This window comes from Protopterus annectens, chromosome 7.part0, assembly GCF_019279795.1.
Source record: "Protopterus annectens isolate FY-2018-M chromosome 7.part0, PAN1.0, whole genome shotgun sequence".
NCBI lineage: Eukaryota > Metazoa > Chordata > Ceratodontiformes > Protopteridae > Protopterus > Protopterus annectens.
The window spans coordinates 1,289,636,769-1,289,659,930 of NC_056739.1; the positions used below are offsets into that span (position 1 = coordinate 1,289,636,769).

The 23,162-nt window shown below is 41.6% G+C and overlaps 1 protein-coding gene across 1 annotated transcript in view; it reads left to right on the plus strand.

Moving 5' to 3' along the window:
* TMF1 (TATA element modulatory factor 1) overlaps positions 1–8,146 on the plus strand; it is a 1,367,094-nt gene extending 1,358,948 nt beyond the window's left edge. Inside the window, exon 16 of the mRNA XM_044076393.1 lies at positions 2,717–8,146. Coding sequence (XP_043932328.1) covers positions 2,717–2,860 — 144 coding nt within the window. The 3' untranslated portion in view covers positions 2,861–8,146. The remainder of the gene's footprint in view (positions 1–2,716) is intronic.
* Positions 8,147–23,162: the final 15,016 nt, after the last annotated feature.

Genomic DNA, 23,162 nt, shown 5'->3' on the forward strand with positions numbered 1-23,162 from the left:
CTCCAAACTCTGAATCTTGCAGCATGGCTAATCAACTAATTTCACCAGTCACTTCTCTCAGCAAACCTGTGATGGATGTCATTTTGGAGGCTAGAAGGCCTAGTACTAGAAAATCTTATGCTTATAAATGGAAGAGATTCTGTGCCTGGAACCAAGGACAGGGAATAAATACAGCAATGCCCAATATTCCTCAGATTTTGCAATATTTAACTGAGATGCTTCACAAGGGCCTATCTTTTTCTTCTATAAAAATCCATGCCTCTGCCATCTCGTCTCATTACAACACGTAGCCTCGTATATTTTCTCTTCCCCTGCTACAGCAGTACCTCAGAGGGGCCAAAAATTTGAGACTTCCCAGGAGAGCACCGACTCCTGCATGGGACTTCAATTTTGTGCTGGAGAAACTCACCCTACCTCCTTTTGAACCAGCAGCTACTGCAGACATAAAATTTCTTTCTTGGAAGACAGCCTTTCTTTTAGCAGTCACTTCAGCTAGAAGGACTTCAGAACTGCAGGCTCTCATGGCAGTGGAGCCTTTCATTATATTTTATCTGGACAGGGTGGCCCTCAGGACCAATCCCTTTTATGCCTAAGGTGGTATCCAGTGTGGCTCTTAACCAGACCATTCATCTGCCAACTTTTTTCCCAAATCCGCAGAACAAGGGGGAGCGGATTCTGCACTCATTGGATGTACACAGACAACTAAGATTCTACCTAAACAGGACAAAATCTCTAAGAAAGTCTGAGCAACTTCTGGTGGCATTTGCTGCAGGGACAGAGGGGAAGGCTATATCAAAGCAGACTATTTCAAAATGAGTAAGCCATTGTATTCGTTTCTGCTACATGCACCATGGTAAACCTGTCCCCAAGGGGATCAGATCCCATTCCACCAGGGCTGCATCTACTTCTGCAGCCTTTCTCAGAGGGGTTCCTACCAGAGACATTCTAGAAGCTGCTACTTGGAGCTCAGTTCATACGTTCACAAAGCATTACCATTTACCTCTCTTTTCTAAATCCAGGGCAGGCTTTGCCACTGCTGTCCTGCAGGGCCTTATAGCTGCTCCTAATGCTGTATAATTCCATCCTCCCATCCATAGCTTTGGGATTCTACCCAAATGTAATGACTGCAACAGTGAAATACGAAGAACATAGTACAGTTGCGTACACTTGCCATAAATGTAGATGTTTGAGTGTATTCACTGTTGCAGTCCAGGTTACCCACCCGCCAGTCCCCTTTCTACTCTATTATTATACCTCTTCTTTCCTTCACTATGCTCAAAAGCCTTTATAGTGTATTTGCTTTTAGTTGGAGGTAATTTTTTTGTGTTCTAAAATACATGCATATATATATATATATATATATATATATATATATATTTTTTTTTGCTCCCCATTTGGTGGGCACCTGACATCTGGGGTAAGAAAAACTGATTAAAATGGCGTCGGCTGCATGTTTTATACCCCTGATGACCTGACGTCATGGAAGAGGAGACAGCAACCGACGCAGGACCCAAGACTTTGTTATTCAGGCCGACTGAGGGCAACCTGCCAGCAGATTACCCAAATGTAATGACTGCAGCAGTGAATACACTTGAACATCTACATTTATCATTTATGATAAGTGTACACAACTGTACTTCATCATTTCCTCTTTGTTCTGTCATCTATCTTAAAGCCTTACTGTCATTCATTTAGATGATGGTTTTGGCACACATTATGTTGGCAGGATTTTCCATTCTACTGTCCCTATTAAAATTAAAGGACACACACCTTTTCTTTAAGTTTAAATATTAATTGTGAGTATTCACCATATTGGTTGATTTTTCAAGAGAACCTATTTCACTGGGTACTTTATTTCTTGCCCTCTGTCTTCCTTCTGTAGCCTGACTCTACAGAGAAAGAAGTAAGTTAGCACCAAGTTTAAAAATGTCTTTCCTTGCATTTATTGTTCTCATTGCACAAGTTACCCAGTCTGGAGTTGAGAGTGAGGAACTGCGATTAGCACACTTACTGAATCCAGCACTGGGATACATTGCATATTCCAAATGGGGCATACTTTATTAAGCAATGGGAACTTGAGATTTTATGAAAAGCCAAATTAGAAAGTAAGGGAAGTATCCAAATTTAACCCATGGAAAAGTAAGCCCTATAGAAGATCAGCTGACCCGATGTGTAGTTGTTTGTGTGTTATTCCTTTATATGGATTTCTGTGGAACATTCTGCAGAGCTGGTAGACCACAGACAATGTATGAAGCTGGATAATTTGTTGTGTAGTGTTGATAAACCTATGGGTCAAAGAGCACTTTAGCAAGACTTTCTTCCTGTCAGTTATTCCTTTCTGTGGATTTCTGTAATGTGGTTGGCAGAACACAAGCCACTATGTGTAGATAGGTACTACAGTGTGTAGTGTTGGTAAATCTGTGGCTCAACTAGAACTTTTGTCGGTGTTAAATAAAGTCATAGCATGATTGTCCCACATTATTTCAGTTTTGTTAACTGTAACTCATACATAATGAAGAAAAGACTGTATAGTGTAACATGTTTGCAAATTCTTATTTTAGAGTAATTACACTAAATATTTTTCCTTTCTTTGGCTTTGGACATATTTTTATGTTGCTGCTTTTGCTTGTTACAGCCTTTCTCAGACCTCTTGTTATTTTCTCTTTGAGCCATGTGTCATGTATAACAAAGCCTATGTGAATACTTTTTTTCCTAGGACCTAGACCAGAAGCTCAACACAATCCTACAGATGTATGGAGAAAAAGCAGAAGAGGCAGAAGAGCTTCGGCTTGACTTGGAAGATGTAAAAAACATGTACAAGTCCCAGATCGATGAACTCCTGAAACAGAGGATCAGCTGATTATTTTTCTTTAATTCACCAGCATTAAAATACAGTGCTGCTCAAGAAGTGTTCTGACTTCTTTGCTGGCTGCATTCCCAGAAATCCTTTACTCTCAAATTTTCTTCTTTCAGAATTTCGAACTGTTCCAAGATTTTTTTAACAAATTATTATAAATACTGTAAGAAGTATGTGCAATATTCATACTGTTTATATAAACAGTTTATGCATCTGCTATAATTACATCTGAAACATAGTTTTATAAACCTTGAAACATGCTGTTGTCAGCATTCTTTTTCAGGTACTATGTTAGTTACTCATAAAAGCTTCACGTGAAACTAAATCCACTGTAACAAGGATTATTATGAATCTCTACTTGAATACTGCCTGTTGGTATATTTATGGCACCAGACAGAGCAATTTTGTCATTACTTATGCTGAATGTTTTTTTTTTTTTTTTTTTTTTTACAAGTAGCTGTAGCCAGTATACATGCAGTTGTTTAACGTGGTGTACAACTTGTATTAATGCATAATTGTCTCTGTTTTCTTAGTATCTGGTTGGATCATAGAGACAAATTTGTGGAAAGTCTTTTGACACCTGTATTTTCCCTGGCCAGTGACAAACTGATTTGCATTTGGAGGGGGGTGGGGGACTGGGCTTTGGGTGGGGGACTAGGCTTTAGTTAGTGTAAAGAATGCATGCAGGAACACCCTAGCCTCCTTGGATATAAATCACAGATTCTTTAGCCTGCTTCTTGAAGAAGCAGCAAGTTTTGCAGGCCCTGAATCAGTACTAAGTTTTAAATTGTGTTTGCTGTGAAGTTTTTGAAGTAAAGTAATTTCCCTGAGTGGTGGATGAGAATATTTTCAAACATCTGTATTAATTCTGAGCAAAGATATATGTTGAAAAAACATAGTCACTGATTGAGCAGAAGGAGCTCTGCACTTAGTGGTTTATACAAAAGTAAGTTTGATTTTTTTCTAGTTTATGATTATTTCCATGGGATTGTAAATGGTCAAGTCACTACTCACATGTTGTGATTTGCTGAAAATAAGTTTCTGTTTTTAAGAAGATGGTTGCAAATCAGTTCTTTACCTGCAAGGGTCAGTCTCAGAAGGCTATACCCTCCAATAGTGGTTCCAAGAAACTCACACCATGGCACCATGAAGGTCAGAAGAATTTCCAAATACTTTTCAGTCACTGTTTAGGATGGTGCTTTTACCTGACCCTTTCATTATCCTTGCACTTCACTTTTAAGAGCATCTGTATTGCACCAGCCTGTTATTGTTTGTTGCCATTCCAACAACACCTTTGGATGGGGACAGGAATACCTTGTTACCAAACTACAGTTTTTTTGAGACTCGTTATTGAATTGGGCTTTGCAGTCACATTACTAAGTAGGATTTCTGTCATATTCTCCAGTTCCAGCCCATTGTAAGAGCATTCATGTCCTGACCATATGAAAGCCTGTTTATGCAGACTCATACTGAAACTCTGTTAGTTGAGCAGTCCTTTGAAAGTCGTGAACTTTACAATGGTGATCCTTGTGTCAGTCTTTCTCATTCTCTTTCAGGGACTAATGGTGGCAGCACAGGGTTTAAAAGATGTTTACTGGCGTGCCCTTTATCTGGCCACACAGATGGGTCCTGAGTGCAGAGTAGACAAACAAGAATTTCAGTTTGCAGTTTTGCTGTTTGTTCTAGCCGTTGCTTCAAGGATGTTCCCTTAGTGCCTGGCTGTTTGCATGGTGGCACAAGGAATGAAGAGAATGCAGATTTGTCCTGTTTGGTGAATCTCTGATTCAAAAATAATCCACTTTCCATTTAATGGACAGTCTATTTGTGGTGACTCAATTTGTAGCCTTTTTTGCCTTAATACGTGATGGTACAATGTACAGTTTTGTTACTCTGAAGAAAAGGTATTTTCTAGGAGGAGTTATGGATTCTTCATGACAGAAAGTCTTTCTGACCTAGTGAACAGTGTAGGACATGTTCTCCTTTTAGTAATGGATTTTATCCAGTGCAAGCTTAATTTGAGAACACGTCTGATACTTTTGTCCTGTATGTTAGCCAGCATTGTGTTTGCTCAGCATGCCAGATGTCATATGAGGAAATTGCAGCAGTACTTGTAGAACCAGCAGCTTCCATTGCTTATGACGTTAGTAAAAATATTAAAATGTTTGATGGATAGTTCTCCTAAATTCAAGAAAATCCTTTCTGCCACAACAGCTAACCAGGATCCTGACATAAGATGCTTTGGACGTCAGCTGAAGTGCACATTTGAAGAGCCTGATAGTTCAAGGAGTTGGTCTGTGCTGGAAGTAAGGATGCACTTTTACCTTAAAAAAATGTTAATGGTTTGGCTGGCATTCTTTTTATTCAGAAGTGGATATAGCTGTAAGTGTTGCAGATCAACATTGCTGACTCAGTGGTAATGAGAACATAAGCAAGTTAGCATTAGAGCTTATCACTGTTCTAGGTGAGGTATTCAAGTATCGACTTTAATATTATCCTTGGGCTTTCAGTCATGAACAGTTCACCTTGTGGCATGTACTCTTAACTTAAGTGGTCCATCTCATTTATGAACAGTATCTTCATCCTCAAGTCATTTAGGAATTCACGTAAACTTTGAGACAGAGAGAGAGAGACCTGTTACCAAAATACTCAGATGCTCATGTTTTGCACCTGGAGTCATAATGATTTGTAAAAATGTGCGGGAAAAAAAAAAAGCGGTCACACACCATTTCTTTCCATGTCCATTCAGGAAAGAGCTTCTGTTTTATCAACAAGTCAGAGTGCTGCATCAGTCATTGGAGTAATATCACAACTTGAATGTGGGAGATGTAATTCCTAATAGAAATTTGTTTGGTCCTCAAATTTTAGATGTTCTCCATGTAGTGAGGAGAGCTTCCATGCAGAAATTGTATTTGTCTAAATGGAAAATGTTTTCTCATTGGTGTGAATGATGTGACGTAAGACTGCTCCAAGTACAATTGTATAATTTCCTAGAGTATTTCCCTCATTTAAACTCTAAGGGCTTGATTTGTTCAGCCAGTGAAGTGCATTGTTCTGCTTTGTCAACATGTCTTCCGTGGGATCCCCTTGTAGCTTCCACATTTATATCGAAGATATTTCTCTGAAGGGCATTGTATTTGAAACCTTTGAAGAAGCCACTGAGTCCCGTTTTGTGGCACTTGAATTTTGTCTTAGAAACATTGATGAACCCTCAGTGTGAGCCAGTACAACAATGTCTTTTTTGGAAGTTTAATTAAAAGGGTGGTAGCACTTCATAATCTTGTGCTTATAACCTTGTACAGTTTTTCTTAGTGTTTCTTCCTACTAACCCTTCTTTTATGTCCAAGATCATGTCAGACATTACCTTAAATGAACAACTCCCACTCCCTTCCTTCAGCTGTCATCCATAGAATGCAGTGGACTGGATTCTTCATAGGATGGATCTTACAGGGTAAATATTTGTGTACATTACCAGGACCAAAGGATCCAGGTAGTCGCACCAGATGTTGGCTCTGTTTGTACTAAACCAATCAGCAGCCCCAGTAGGAAAGAAAACTGGTTCCAGTAGGATTGCTGGTTGCAGAGACTTTAGTATAATTTTGTGGGTCAGTCTTTCTATTAACCCATCACGGCCCATTCTACAAGAGATGCAGTCGTGGCTACCAGTGTTTTTTTCAGAGGACTCTGTTCTGCTACTTGGTAAGTAGTGAAATGATCAACATTCCACTCAAGGTGAGAGGTAGTTTTCCTGTGATAATTGTCCAGTGGATGCTTGCTAATGCTGCCACATAGCATTTAGATACATAGCGTGGCATTCTAACCAAACAAGACACTTTGAGTAGAGACAAGTACATGTTATGGTACAAATCTTTGAAGAATTCATCATCACAGTGGATTCCTTCTCTTCATGTTCCCTTCTTTCTTACTTTCTTTATCCAAGTGTTCTGTGTTGATAGCACTGGAGCTATGCCAGAGACAAAGTGTCTGTTATTGAATGTGTATATTCATTGTCAGCCTTTGTTTGGCGCATGTGCACACACACACACACACACACATAGTAGTGTAGTGCATTTGTCTTGTGTCAAAAGAAATCTTAACTACTGGAAAACAGTATGATGGCTGACTCAGATGAATAGAATTTTTATGGACTTATTTTACTTGTGATCAGCCAGTATGGCAGTACATTGAATTAGGCTTTTGCCTAGAAAAGGGCCTTAAAGCTGGAAGACTAAGCATGGTGGATGGCTGCAGTGTTGTATACTTTATATCATTATCAGTGTCAGTTAAGAAAACAGTCCATATATGTATACTACTAGAACCTGCTGTCATCCATTGTATTTATATGATGCTGTCCAGATAGAAACAACTTTTATGTGTACCAGTGTAAGATGAAGAGGTGGTACAGAGTCACCTGTAATAACTTTGGATGATGGGACACTTGTGGGAGATCTTGTGATATTTATTTTATTTTTTGGTAATAATTTAGGGAAGCATGGATTATTGCTTGAGTTCTGAATCTGGAGAATCTGTTATCCTAAAGTCTTTCCTGTTTGCACTGATAGTCACTGCAAACTCACTGGACTCAGTCTTTTTACTGCTAAGGGAAGAAAGAAAGTGGAGTCACCAGACTTATCACATAATGAGCTGCATAACCTAATCAGATACTGTGAATTCAGTCATCTATTCTTGTATTGAGCACCACACTACACAACTGTGCTTTCTTCACTCGTTAATTTAATAAGTTATTTTAGAGTAAAGGTTTTAGTTTTTATATTTAATCACAATGCCTAACCAGTTTTAGTCTTTTAGCTTTAACAGGTGAATTTCCATTTCATCACATTATCATCAGCTGCACTAATTTTTTTTTACCTGTAAATTTACTTCCATATTTGCTACTTTTGTAAAGTGGTCATCAAACAAAGTTTATTTGGAACATTCTTTGCTGCCATACCACAAGGTTCTACCAGAATGAGCACATTTTTAAAAAATGAATTTGCTTGATCAAGTTTCATGATGGACTTGTACCTTGTGCTACCTGTTTTACAGCAAACTAGTAACAAAAATCTACTTTAATACATGAGCTTCTCAGCAATGTAGTTTACAAAAGTGTGAAAAACTTGACCATTTTTATAGAGTTCTGGAAGGATGTGTACAAATCAAACTTGCATTTTGCTGTATGCATATAATTAACAGAACTGTAAATTCAGATTTTTCTTTAACTGTAAATTATATGTAAATAGGATCATCTGGAAAAAAGTATATGGGTGGGTAAAATAAAACTCTGATAATGTTCTTGTGCAGTTTCTTTCTTTTGTTTGGTGTCATCATGCAGACTATATTCAGTTGCTTAATATATGTTATATTTGGTGACTTCTATGTAAATGTCATGTCTCTGTACCTATTGGCTAGACAGAGGGACCAAGCTAGTAAAGATGTGCAGCAGGTAAGGGTGATAAAGGATAATGAGGGAAACGTACTCACAAATGAGAGTGTGTTGAGCAGATGGAAAGAGTACTTTGAGGGGCTGATGAATGAAGAGAATGAGAGGGAGAGAAGGTTGGATGATGTGCGGATAGTGAATCATGAAGTGCAGTGGATTAGCAAGGAGGAAGTAAGGATAGCTATGAAGAGGATGATGAACGGAAAGGCTGTTGGTCCAGATGACATACCTGTGGAAGCATGGAGGTGTTTAGGTGAAATGGCAGTGGAGTTTTTAACTAGATTGTTTAATGAAATCTTGGAAAGTGAAAGGATGCTTGAGGAATGGAGAAAAAGTGTTTTGGTACCGATTTTTAAGAATAGGGGTGATGTGCAGAGCTGTAGTAACTACAGAGGGATTAAACTGATCAGTCACAGCATGAAGTTATGGGAAAGAGTAGTGGAAGCTAGGTTAAGAAGGGAGGTGATGATTAGTGATCAGCAGTATGGTTTCATGCCAGGAAAAAGCACTACAGATGCGATGTTTGCTCTGAGAGTGTTGATGGAGAAGTACAGAGAAGGTCAGAAGGAGTTGCATTGTGTCTTTGTGGATTTAGAGAAAGCATATGACAGGGTGCCTAGAGAGGAGTTGTGGTATTGTATGAGGAAGTCGGGAGTGTCAGAAAAGTATGTAAGAGTGGTACAGGATATGTATGAGGGTAGTGTGACAGTGGTGAGGTCTGTGGTGGGAGTGACAGATGTGTTTAAGGTGGAGGTGGGATTACATCAAGGATCAGATCTGAGCCCTTTCTTACTTGCAATAGTGATGGACAGGTTGACAGACGAGATCAGACAGGAGTCCCCGTGGACTATGATGTTTGCAGATGACATTGTGATCTGTAGTGAGAGTAGGGAACAGGTGGAGGAGACCCTGGAGAAGTGGAGATATGCTCTAGAGAGAAGAGGAATGAAGGTCAGCAGGACTAAGACAGAATATGTGTGTGTGAATGAGAGGGAGGATAGAGGAATGGTGAGGATGCAGGGAGTAGAGGTGGCGAAGGTGGATGAGTTTAAGTACTTGGGATCAACAGTTCAGAGTAATGGTGAGTGTGGAAGAGAGGTGAAGAAGAGAGTACAGGCAGGATGGAGTGGGTGGAGAAGAGTGTCAGGAGTGATTTGTGACAGACGAGTACCAGTAAGAGTGAAAGGGCAGGTCTACAAGAGGGTAGTGAAACCAGCTATGTTATATGGGTTGGAGACTTTGGCACTGACAAAAAGGCAGGAGTCAGAGCTTGATGTGGCAGAGTTGAAGATGTTAAGATTTGCACTGGGTGTGATGAGGATGGACAGGATTAGGAATAAGTATATTAGAGGGTCAGCCCAGGTTAGAAGGTTTGGAGACAAAGCCAGAGAGGCAAGATTACATTGGTTTGGACATGTGCTAAGGAGGAATGCAGAGTATATTGGGAAAAAGTTGCTAAGGATGAAGCTGCCAGGTAACAGGAAAAGAGGAAGGCCTAAGATAAGGTTTATGGATGTGGTGAGAGAGGACATGCAGGTGGTTGGTGTGACAGAGCAAGATGCAGAGGACAGGAAGAAATGGAAACAGTTGATCTGCTATGGCGACCCCCTACGGGAACAGCCGAAAGAAGAAGAATGTAAATGTCATGAAAATAAGAACTCAATTTAAGAAGTGTGTGTGTATGAAGGAAATACTGTTATGAATTATTCCACTATTTCTGTATGCCATTATTTACTTATTCATTTCTGTTTGTTTATTCAGTAAATGAACTGGTCTAAAGACCCCCTCTTTCATACAAAAAACAATTGAGACATAAATTATACAGAAATCATACACATAAAAAAGCAATCAGCATGTGCTGTAATCATACAGAAGTAATGAATGTATACACACAAACACCGCACACACACACACAAACATATATATATATATATATATATATATATATATATATATATATATATACACACACACACACACACACATATATATATATATATATATATATATATATATATATATATATATATATATATATATACACACACACACACACACACACACACACACACATATATATATAGTTTACCATCAAAATGTAGAATTGAGGTTCGGCGAATATGGGAATGCCAAACATGTTTTGGTCGATTCCTGTATTGTCAAACTACAATTCTACGAGGGTTCTGTGCAGTGAATGCCACTGTGCATTCGCTCGTTTGTGGTTGCCATTAAGACTAGAGATTGCGGTACAGTGCGGATTGGGAAATTTCCTCACTGTAGTGCGATGTCGGAGTTGGAATATAAGTTGCAGGGGGTTCAGCCCCCTGCTGAAACATGTATGTCAGGTACTTGCACTGTTGGATAGCAGGTAGGTATAGGTGGCAGCAGGTGTAAGTAACAATGATATCGAAAATACCAAATTCGATATTGTCAGACATTTTTGTTATTTTCATGTAATTATTATGCAGCATGTCAGTATTGTGAGTTGGTAATACGAGCACATAACATTGTGAATGTTGCTGTTTTGATCCTAGATATATATATATATATATATATATATATATATATATATATGTATATATATATATATATATATATATATATATGTATATATGTATAATGTATGCATGTATGGGTGCAATTCATTTAGTTAGACAACATGAACTGCAGGTTCTTTTTTGTGAATGTCCATTTTATGAAATGTTCAGTCATATGTCCTCTCTGTCAGCCTCAACTTATGGTAATATGTGATCTAATTGGATCTGAGATCTGCACTTTAGAATCTTCAGTTTCAAAGCTCCACCTCCTCTTCCATAATGCTCTGCCCATCTGAATTTCCTCAGATTTATTTTTCCAATTATCAAAATCAGGCATGTTCACTGAAGCTTCATTTTTTTGATAAGTGCAAACTAATCCTTTGTTCTTTTTCAGCCTTTCTAGTGTTTACCTCCTCTTCCAGGCTTCTTATAGTTTGTAAAAGTTGGCCCTTTCATAGTCAGTAGCAGTAGTGATTAGAATCAGTATGTTTGTTTGCAGCTTTTCACTTTGTAAGTGAATGAGCACTGCTCCTGCTATTTTCTTCTTCTGCTGCATACATGCTTTTATATAGCTATAGGTAATTGATGGTTGATACTTAGAATTTTATACTGTTAGTATTTCTTCTACATATGTTTTTTACTTCTGGTGTTTTCTGTGTTTTATCTATGGATAAGACTTCAGGCTTTAAGAAATATTCGACATGCAGCCATTAGTTGGCCCTCCCCCAAGATGCACACAAAGTCTGCCTTTATTGTTTAGGTCTCGCTCATCTGGATCCTTATTGCCAAGCTCGCATATCCTTTGGGGCTAGAGCCTTGGACAACTGCAGGGCCAAACTAGTGTTGAAGGGAATATTTCTGGCTTTTTATGTGGTTGTCCAACTATCTTCTTGTAAGAAACTGGTGGAGAAGAAGAGAGACAAGTACAGTGATACAGATAGGAAAGGAAAAGAGTAAAAAAGTGAAGGAATGGCCTATTTAATCTCTCTCTGCTATGGATGAACTGGAGCTGAAGGTCCCAAGGCCCTCATCTTCTTCAGTTCAAGCCATTGATCTGATGCTGGTACCACATTGGTATCAATCACTGTATGTATTGACTCCAGTGTCAGAGTCAGTTAGATCTGTGTTCTGAGATGTTCTAGCCAATTTCTTTCTACAGCCCCAGAATCAGGTCAGCTCCACTCCTCCTTTTGTAGATGTCATACCAGATCAAGAGTTTTCTCCTGGAACCCTACCCTGCTTGAGTCTGGTCTTCTCCCTTTAGAATTCTTGAGGCAGAAATGCCCAGTAAGCCATCTTCAGTGGCCTCTTCTGCTAGGTCTATAGTGTCTACCAGGAGTATCAAGGAATCTGATTTGAACAAGTTAATGGAAACTTTTTTGAAGGCTCAGATGGGCATGGGGATCATTCTCTCCCCCTCAGCTCTGAGGATGGAGAGAGTTTCCTCTCCCACCCCATCTCTAGTAGTTCCTTCTCCAGTCCATCCATTGGCATTGGTGGCCCTGAGCCTGATGCCCACCCAAGTTGTTTCTGAGTCGGTGCTGACAGCTTGGCTGGCTTCAGCACTGATTTCCACCTTGATATATTCAACTCCAGCGCCATCAGAGCCATCTGCATCCTGAAGCCGTAAGGTTAGAGCTATGTACCAGGGGTCGGGATCAACTCTAAGGTTATTAGAGCCATCACTAGTCTCTGATTGCATTGGCCTTGGATGGGTCTGTATCATATGAGCGAATCGCACAAATTCTGAATGCTCATAATATCGAACATACCGGACCTCGAAGTGCTGTTTGAGATAGCGGTACAGTGAAGAATGGGATATTTGCCCTTTCCTCACTGTATTGTGCGATCTTGGAGTTGGAATATGTATTTAGTGGGGGTGTGAGGGGCACAGCCCCCCACAATAGGAAGTTTGAGGTCTGGTACCTTCGATATTATGAGCGTTTGCAATTTGTGCGATTCACTCATATGATATAGACCCGCCTTGGACAGTTCAGTTCTGGTATTGGCATTGGACCCAGCCAGATTGGCAACAGAGGTAAGTGCATCCCTTAGGTCTGCAGACCGAGGGAGATTTCTTGCCAGGCATCCAGCTTTCAGGTTCAGTGTTCGATGTCATGGAGAGAATTTTGTTTTGGTCTTAGACTGGATCATATGTGGTGTCTGATCCATCCAGGTTTCCTCATCCTTCTGTGACCTTGGTGTCTTATGAACTTCTCCAGAAGCAACTCACATACAATAGTCCAAAGGCTTCAGTCAACCCAGGGCTTAGAACTTCCCTGCTGCTTCTTTGTTGATTCCCTCATTCTGCCCCCGAGGAGTACATAGAAAGAGGCAGTGTAAGAGGAAGTACTGGAATTCCCATGAATAATCAGTAACAGAATATTCTGATCTTGACAAAGAAGGTTCCCATAAATCCCCATGGGATGATGCCTCTTTTGGTGATCTCACAGAATTCATAAGACAGCAGGACATGGGCCACCAAAGCCCCTTCCCCAGAGGATTTGGTCTTTCTCAAAGCCTTTGGTACAAGCCCATCTACGTCTTGGGTGGTGCCACCTCGGGACATGCTTGTCAGCCTTGTGTCCCAGAGGGCATGGAGAGAGCCTGATGCGTTGGAGCCCATACCCTGCAAACCCAACAAAATGTTAGTACCATCAAAGGATAGGTCCTTCTGGAGCAATGGTCTCACTGTTGAGGTCATTGTGGTTCCTACAACCACAAAAAAGGATATCTCTGAGGAAGTTTCCTCAGTTCATTCCCTCCATGCAGAGGCACTGTACCATTTCAAGAAGTTCATAGGTTCATAGGTTGGTACTAGGCTATCAGCCCTAGGGCCTATACAAGCCTAGCCATAACAATTCCCTGGCTATTTCTTCCCACATTATTTACTTTCCTGGACCCTTGTCTAGCAGGGCGACTGACGTGATCCCTGGGGTGAATTTCTTTCTCCCATCCAATCGTCAAGGTTCCTTTTGAAGAGGTCCAAAGAGGCACTCTGCTTGACATGTATGGGCAATCTATTCCAGAGTCTGGGGAGTCTCTGGGTCAGGAACCTATCCCTCCAGCATGTTTTGTTTATTGTGATGACAAGGTTTAGATCCCTGGAGCGTGTAGCTCTGAGGGATTGGGATTTCTTTAAGTGTAGCATGTCCAACAGCTCTGGGTTTGACATGACCCTGTATGTTAAGCAGAGATCGCCTCTGAGTAGACGATATGTGACAGAGTATAGCTGGAGTTTTTTAAGGCGGTCAGCGTGGGGCATCTGCTTTAGGCCTGTGATTCTTTTAGTGAGGTATTTCCGAGGCCTTTCCAGTTGTTGCAGATGTCTTGAGAGGTACATACCAAATGGGGCGTTGTATTCTATAATGGGTCTAATGAGGGATGAGTACAGTGGGACAATGACCTCCTTTTTCTGGATGAAAAGCCCTTTGTGATGAGGTGTGCCACATAGAAGGATTTCCTGACTGTTGTGGCGATGTGGTTATCGAAGGTGAGACCACTGTCCACCTGTGTCCCCAAGTCTCTTATCACACTTTCTGTGTTTAGTGTACTGCCACCTATATGGTAATTCATGGATACATGTTTTTCCCAAAGGGGATAACAATACATTTCTTGGCATTGAGCTTGAGCCCATGGCTCTGGCACCAAGCATCTGTTTCTGTAAGGCCCTTTTGTAGAGTATCCACATCATTTGGGGATTCAATAATGGCTCCCAGTTTGCAGTCATCTGCAAACTTTGTTAGCCAGAGTCCTTTAGTGTTGACCTGTACTTCAGAGAAGTAGATGCCAAACAAGAGCGGCCCCAGGACTGAACCCTGAGGTACTCCACTTGTCACTTGTCTGGAGCTGGATTTGGAGTCAGCTACTTTTATAGTGTGGGTTCTATCAGTAAGCCATTTAGCAACCCATTGGGTGACATAGGGATTAATGCCCAACTTAGTAAGTTTATCTATGATTCCAGAGTGGGGGATGGTGTCAAAGGCCTTGGCAAGGTCTAGATAGGCTGTGTGGACCACCTTACCCTTGTCCATGGCTCTGGAGACTGATTCAAAGAAGTCAATCAGGTTCAGGAGACAAGATCGGCCCTTCACAAACCCAAACTGGGTGGGGTCCAGTGTTTGAAGGTTGCCAATGTCTTTGTTTATAAGTTCCATGATAATACGCTCCATGGCCTTGCAGATAAGGCTTGTCAGACTGATGGGACGGTAGTTTCCGGGATCCAAGGTGTATCCCCCCTTGTGGATTGGGATAACTGTAGCTCTGCACCACTCAGTGGGCACGAAACCTGAGGTGAGGCTATGATTAAACATGACACTTAGGTCAAGTGTATGTATATTTCAGCCACCTTTGCCTTGAGTGCAAGTATACTGAACTACATGGCACATTTGACTAGACTTCAAAGAGACTTAATTTCTGAAGTGTCTTAAGTGGCATCTCATCTTTTGATAGAGCCTCATAAGACCTTAGAGGTTCACCTGGCCACTATGAAATCTCTCTCAAATATTTCCATGTAGCTTATATCAAATACATTGGATGCATGGATGGCACTGCATTGCAATTTGCTGTCATGCATTGATACACTTCTATAATTTTGTGGAATGCTTTAAGGCATCTTTAATTGAAGCCTCTTTTGATGGGGCCATCGACTGCTATATTTGGCCCCAGTGTTAAATACGCTCTTTTGCTCACTCCTAATCATTGTAAGATTTTGTCTACCATGGGAATGAATTTTTCCAACCTGCAGAGGACCTTCTCTAATAGTAGCAAATGGGAGGAAGGAGAAAAGCTGTTCTGCAAATTGCAACAGTTTTCTTGGGCTGCTGTGGGTGAAGGTACCCCTGAGACAGAGGAATTTACCTAATGGGCACCACCCTATGGGCATGGGGTGGTCAGCATAATCAGGGCTTTTGAGGACCTTTTTCTGGCAAGCCATTCCAGTGCTCCTGAAATTTTGATTGGTTGCTGCATTCTGGAGGCTTTCTACCCCCAGGCTTTGGCAGCCAGCACATCAGATGCTTGGGTGCTGAGAGTCATATCCAGAGGCTGCACCATTCTCTTTCAGTTTACTCCAAAGTTGAGACAGAAGATACCTTCCAGGCATGCTACCCCAGCATCAGAGATTTGAAAGCTCTTGGTGAAATGAGTCATCCAGAAGGTCCCAACAGACCAGATAGGATCTAAGGTCTGTTCAAGGTTCTTTATGGTACCAGAGAAAAACAAGGACCAAGGACCTCAGGTCTATTTTGAATGTAAGCAAGTTAAACCCTTTTCACAAAACAGACCAAGTTACAGATGCTGATGGTGCAGTCCATTGCACCTCAACTAAGGAAGGATGGTTGGATCTGTTCAGTGGACCTCAAAGATGCCTACTATCACATAATGGAACATCCACAGTGGTTCCTCACCAAAAGTATGCAAGGCTTAAATGATATGTCCTATGCAGACTGCCTCAAAGCTCTGTCCCTGTATTCTGTCTCCTAAAGGTTGCTGAGGGGAGATGTATGCCTGGCATACAAGGCAGTATTGGACCCACCTCTGATGGACCTTCATATCTGCAAAACAAACACCATCAGAATTACCCATTCTAAAGACTTAAACCTTGCCTGTGATATAAATAGAACCTGCTGGAGAGACAGGTATGCATTCCAGAGACTAACCTTCTCTAGAATAGGCTCCCTATCTATATGAAGGAGAGTTCCTTCTTCACCCAATTCAAGTGTAACTTGGACAGTTGGATGGAGAGAAGGAAATTCATCCCTGGTTTGGCATCTATGTCTCTAATGGACGGAAGTAGCTTGTAAATGGTTTCTCTCCCTGACCATTGCTTGTAAACGTTTTATTTCCCAAGTTCCTGCTTACACATACGAAGGCTATCAGACCTTGTTAGAAATTTGCGATGTGTGGCTAGGCTTAAATAGACACCAGTGGCCATTAGCCTAGGACATACCTATGACCCTGTAAAGGTAGTAAGGCATTCCAAAAAGAGGTTTCTGCACTTCAGGCTGGGAGCCAGTCACTACCAATTTTGAGTACTGTTGTTTGGCCTCGCCACAGCTCCCTTGGTGTTCAGCAAATACATGACAGTGGAAGTGGCCTAGCTCAAGCTGCAGGGATGCTGAGTCTTTCCTTATCTGGATGACTGGCTCCTTACAATGACTTCAAAGACATCATTGATTCAAGTGAGAGGCATCTTGCTTCAATTGTTCCTGTCCCTGAGCATTACAGTCAATTACAAAAAGCCCAACTTGGAACAAGTTCAAGCTAAAAAGAAATTATTGTATGGCATCTGTGCACTACAAATCAGGTTGCTAAGGTTATCCTTGTGACTTCAAACCAATTAAGTTTTGTTACTTCAGAGGCCACCAACTTACTTGGTCTTTCAACTTCTTGGTCTAATGTCTCCTGTAATCTGTATTGTTCCTCTAGCCAAGTTCTTCATGAGGATTCTGTAGTGAACCATTTATCAGTCCAGTGATCACTTACAACTCATCCCATGACTTTTCCAGTTCATCTCACCAGCATTTGCCATTGTCATATCTGTTGGTGACTGATGTCAGATCATGTTTCTAGAGGTCATTCATTTGTTTTCCCTCATCTCAAGGCCACAGTGATCCCAGTCAGAGGCCCAGCTTCACATAAATACTTAGGAGATAAGAGCAGATGTTCATCATGTTTCTCTGTTGCAGTCATTACATGTAGGGTAATCTGCTGGCAGGTTGCCCTCAGTCAGCCTGATTAACAAAGTCTTGGGTCCTGCATCGGTTGCTGTCCCTTCTTCCATGATGTCAGGTCATCAGGGGTATAAAACATGCAGCCAATGCCATTACATCAGTCTTTCTTGCCGCGTGGTGCACGAAGCAGAAGCAGTTCACAAGTGCCGGTCGACCGGCTCCTGAAATTTTCGTTTTCGAGTTTCGGAACTGAAGTCTTCAACTTAAAGCTAAGTACCCCATTGGGGAAACATTTTCTTGCTCCTTACTGATGTCAGTAAAAGTTAATAATTGTATTACTTGTGGGAAGCAAATACCTCATAAGGATTTTCATTTGTACTGTATTCCTTGCCTGGGCCCTGACCACGACCTACCTTGCTGTCGGTTTTGTGCTTTGTTTAATCAGCGCACTATCTGTCGTCGGTACATTTTTGCTTCAAAATATTTCGGTTCTCGGTTTAATTATCCAGAAATGATGTCAGTTAGCCATCCAACTACCGGAATACCGAAAAAACACAAAGAAAAATACAGAGACATGCCGTTGAGGTCCAAAACTACTAACGACGCTTCTCCTAAGCCAGTCACCAGTTCGCTGGTACTCAGTGAGGTGCTTTCGCAGCCCCTGATATCCTCTACTTCTGATTCGCAGGCCTCTACTGAGACCCATTTGGAGTCTGGTATGCCGCGAGATGCTTCACATATGGAACCCACGGCTGTCTCTGTCTTGGATGGGTCTGGAGCCGCTGAGCAGGCACCGGCTTCTGAGGGTGTATTCAGGCCTACAGACTTGCGTATTAAATCGACTCCAACTTCAGTGCTAAGGCCTAAATCTCGATCTATGTCTAAAAAACCAACACCCAGGCCACATGTTCAGGCCCCTATGCCTAAAAAACAAATGATCAAAATGGCTGAAGATTTAATTACTCTAATCAGGGGTAGTCAACCAGCCCCCTCCAAGAGGCCTAGGATTGAATTTGACTATGAATCTTCTGAACAGGACTCTGTTTCTTCTGACTCTTCTAATGATCTGGATTTGTCCATACCTACTTATGAGGACTCTGATGCAGAGGATTCCATTCCCTCTGCTTCTCCACCTGAGGATTTCTCTTTTGGGGAAACTTTACATACCTTAAGGGAGCATTTCCACTGGGTAAGTCAGGATTTCTCTGAATCCAAAAAGAGGCTTAGGGATTTCCTTCTTCTTCCTTAGCATAGGCCTTTGGCTATACCTCCTGCACTAGATATTGTTGATGATGTGTTTTCGGAATCCAGTATGGCCCCTGATTCCTTGCCTCCAGCCCGTAGCAAACCAGACAGGTACTACAGGGGTCCTGAGTCCCACAAATTCCTTTTCAAAACTCCTGTTGCAGACCCTGAGACCATTTCTCAGGGGCCCAAGGGCATTAAGGCTTTTACTGCAAAAATCCTATCCCTTCTGATACAGACTCCAGGGCGCTGGATAAATGAGGTAAAAAGGTTTACACTTCTGCAACCTTAGCAATCAGGGCTTTAAACTGTCAATTCCATATGCCAAAATATCAACATGTCATGGGACTGCTTAAACAGAAAATGATGTTGATTTCTGACTGTGGAGAATAAAGATTTGTAGGCTTTATTACATTCGGCTGAACAAGTTGGCAAACATATTTTGCAGAGTGGTTTTGTTTCCTTAGAGGCCTCTTGTAGGGCTGCTGTTACTGAGTCTGTGCTTAGAAGGCATGCTTGGCTTAAGGAGCAATCTATGCCTGATCATGTTAAAGCAAAACTTTTGGATGCTCCTTTACAGCAGGACCGCCTATTTGGCAATAAGGCTGAAGAAGTTCTAAAAAAGATGGAAGATAAAGCTAAATCTATGCAAACTGTGAAAGATTTCTTAAAAGTGCAACCTCCTAGATTTAGTAGGCATTGGCCTACTAAGAACTGGTCCTTTCCAGCTCCTTCCAGAGACACTACGGCCAAACCCAGACATTCCAAAACCACCAGGTTTCAGTCCCAAGGGACTTTCAGAACTAAGCAATGGGGAGCTTCCACTTCCAAATCTAGAAACAACAAGGCACCACCCTATGGTAAGCAGTCTCAACAACTTCCCTTTGAAATTACCAAGCACTTTACCTCTCAGCTGCCCCTTTGGGGGGGGGGGGGACTGGCTCTTCATTCAAGAAACTAGGAACTTATAACCTAGGACAAATGGGTTTTAAATATAGTGTCCCGGGGATACAGATTTCATTTTCACATGCTGCCAACTCCAAACAGGTGGCTAGACCTGCCTCCAAATCAGTGGGCAGAGGCTTAGAAACAAGTACTTTCCCTCCTAAACATGGGAGCTATTCAACTAGTACCAGAAGAGGAAAAGGGACAAGGTTTCTATTCCAGACTTTTCTTGGTACCCAGAAAAGACAAATCATGGCGTCCAATTCTGGACCTATCTACTCTAAACACCTTTCTGGACATTCCAAAATTCAAGATGCTGAGACTTCACCAGTTACTTCCTATGCTAGGCAAGGATGCCTGGTTGGCAACTCCCGACTTAAAAGAGGCTTACCTGCATATCCCAATCAGGGAATCTTACATAAGATTCCTACGCTTCAAAGCAGGCTGGATGCATTATCAGTTCTCTGCACTGCCCTTTGGCTTGTCTACTGTACCCAGGGTGTTCACAGAGTGCCTGGCTCCAGTAATTGCATTTTGCAGGCAAATAAATATTCAAATATATCCATGCCTGGATGATTGTCTAATTCAGGCAGAAAACCAGGCCATTCTTCTAAAACATCTGGCGTTTGTAAAAAGACTTCTAACCTGTCTAGGGTACACCATAAACAAAAAGAAATCTCAAATGGTACCCCCTCAAAAAATTACATTCCTGGGTGCAGGCTTGAATACAACTGCCCAGATGACTTTCCTTGTGCCAGAAAAGCAATTTCATTTGGTGACTTACTTCAAACAGGCAGCCACAAAACCCCTGTTATCTGCAAGGCAAATACTGCAAGCCTTGGGGTTCATGGCCTCATGCATTCTTCTAATTCCATATGCAAGACTGCATATGAGGAAACTTCAGTGGTACTTAAAAAGTTTATGGAGTCAATATTGTCACAGCCTGAAAACAATGATTCCTATCATACCTTGCCTGCACCTAGAGTTCCTATGGTGGGCAGTGGCCTGCCACCAAAACAAGGTACTGCCATTCACACCACCCCCGCCACCCAAACCCTAACTACAGACGCATCAGACTATGCATGGGGGGGGGCTCATCTGGCAGGGAAGTGCATTCAGGGCAAATGGAGCCCAAATCAAATGCACCTTCATATCAATCAAAAAGAAATGCTAGCTGTACAGAATGCACTGACAGCCTTCAAGGACTACCTTCATCCAGGACAATTACTGATAAAGACGGACAACACCACGGTTATGTTGTACATAAACAAGCAGGGGGGTACACATTCATACCCCCTCTGCAGACTAGCCATGGCATTGTGGAACACAGCCTTGAGCTACCAAGTACAACTACAAGCTCAATTCCTGCCAGGAAAGCAGAATGTTCTGGCAAACAAACTAAGCAGAAATCTCATGGGCCCTCACGAATGGAAACTGGAACCGTGGATTTTCAACATGTTGACATGCAAATGGGGGAGCCCAGACATAGATCTTTTTGCCTCACCCCAGAACTATCAGTTGGACAAATTCTGCACAAGAACTCATCACAAAAAAGCCTGGAAAGTGGATGCTCTGTCCTTCAGCTGAAAAAACCTATCAGTCTATGCCTTTCCCCCTCTGCCTTTGCTCTCCAAAGTTCTACTAAAAGTCATACAGGACAAGCCAAAAATAATTTTGATTGCTCCAGAGTGGCCTCGCCAACACTGGTACCCACTCCTGTGCAGTGTGTCACACATTTCTCTGTGGCACCTGCCTCAGACACCTTCCTTACTTCTCAGCAGAAGAACCAAATTCTGCACCCTCAGCTCCAAACATTGAGTCTTGCAGCTTGGCTAATCACTTAAATTCACCCTTAGCTTTCCTCAGCAAACCTGTGATGGATGTAATTTTGGAGGTGAGAAGACCTAGTACTAGAAAATCTTATGCTGACAAATGGAAAAGATTCTATGCCTGGAATCATTCTCAAGGGATGAGCACAGCAGTGCCCAATTCACCTCGGATTTTGCAATACTTAACTGAGATGCTTCTTAAGGGCCTGTCTTTTTCTTCCATAAAAATCCATGCCTCAGCCATTTCAGCTCATTACAACACAGACCCCCCTCTTCTCTCATCCACTTCTAAAGCAGTATCTCAGAGGGGCCAAAAACTTGAGACCACCCAGGAGAGCTCCAACCCCTGCCTGCGACCTTAACTTTGTATTGGAGAAACTCACTCTACCTCCTTTCGAGCCAGCTGCAACTGCAGACTTAAAATTTCTTTCCTGGAAAACAGCCTTCCTTTTAGCAATCACTTCAGCTGGAAGGGTATCTGAATTACAGGCCCTTATGGCAGTGGAGCCTTTCATCGTCTTTCATGCGGACAGGGTGTCACTCAGGACCAATCCATCATTCATGCCCAAGGTGGTATCCAGTGTGGCTCTTAATCAGTCCATTCATTTGCCAACATTCTTTCCCAATCCACAGAAGAAGGGAGAGCGGATTCTGCATTCATTGGATGTACACAGACAACTTAGATTCTACTTGGACAGGACTAAATCTCGAAGGAAATCTGAACAATTGCTGGTAGCATTTGCTGCAGGGGCAGAGGGGAAGGCTATTTCAAAGCAAACCATTTCTAAATGGATAAGCCATTGTATTCATTTCTGTTATAAGCACCATGGAAAACCTATCCCCCAGGGGATCAAATCTCATTCCACCAGGGCTACATCTACTTCAGCAGCCTTTTTCAAAGGTGTTGCTACCTGGAGTTCAGTTCATACTTTCACCAAGCATTATCACTTACCAATTTTCTCTAAATCCAGAGCTGGCTTTGCCACTGCTGTTTTGCAGGACCTTACAGCTGGTCCTAATGCTGTATAAATCCATCCTCCCAACCTTAGCTTTGGGAATCTACCCAAATGTAATGACTGCAACAGTGAAACGCGATGAACATAGTACAGTTGTGTACACTTACCATAAATGTTGATGTTCGAGTGTATTCACTGTTGCATTCCTGGTTATCTTCCCTCCAGCCCCCTGTATTTCTTTTACTATACCTCTTCTTTCTTTTATTATGCTTAAAAGCCTTTTTGGTGTATTTGCTTTTGTTTGGTGGTATATTTTGTGTTTCTTATTATACACACATATATATATATATATATATATATATATATATATATATATATATATATATATATATATATATTGCTCCCCATTTGGGGGGCACCTGACATCTGGGGCAAGAAAAACTGATGTATTGGCATCGGCTGCATGTTTTATACCCCTGACCTACCAGAAGATTACCCTAAATGTAATGACTGCAACAGTGAATACACTCGAACATCTACATTTATGGTAAGTTTACACAACTGTACATTCTCCTGCTGTTGCAGGCCTTTCAAGACTGCCTGTCCAAATGTGTGATCGCTATACAGCCAATAACATAAACAATACAACCATACAACCAATAATAAATGATTTGGTACATAA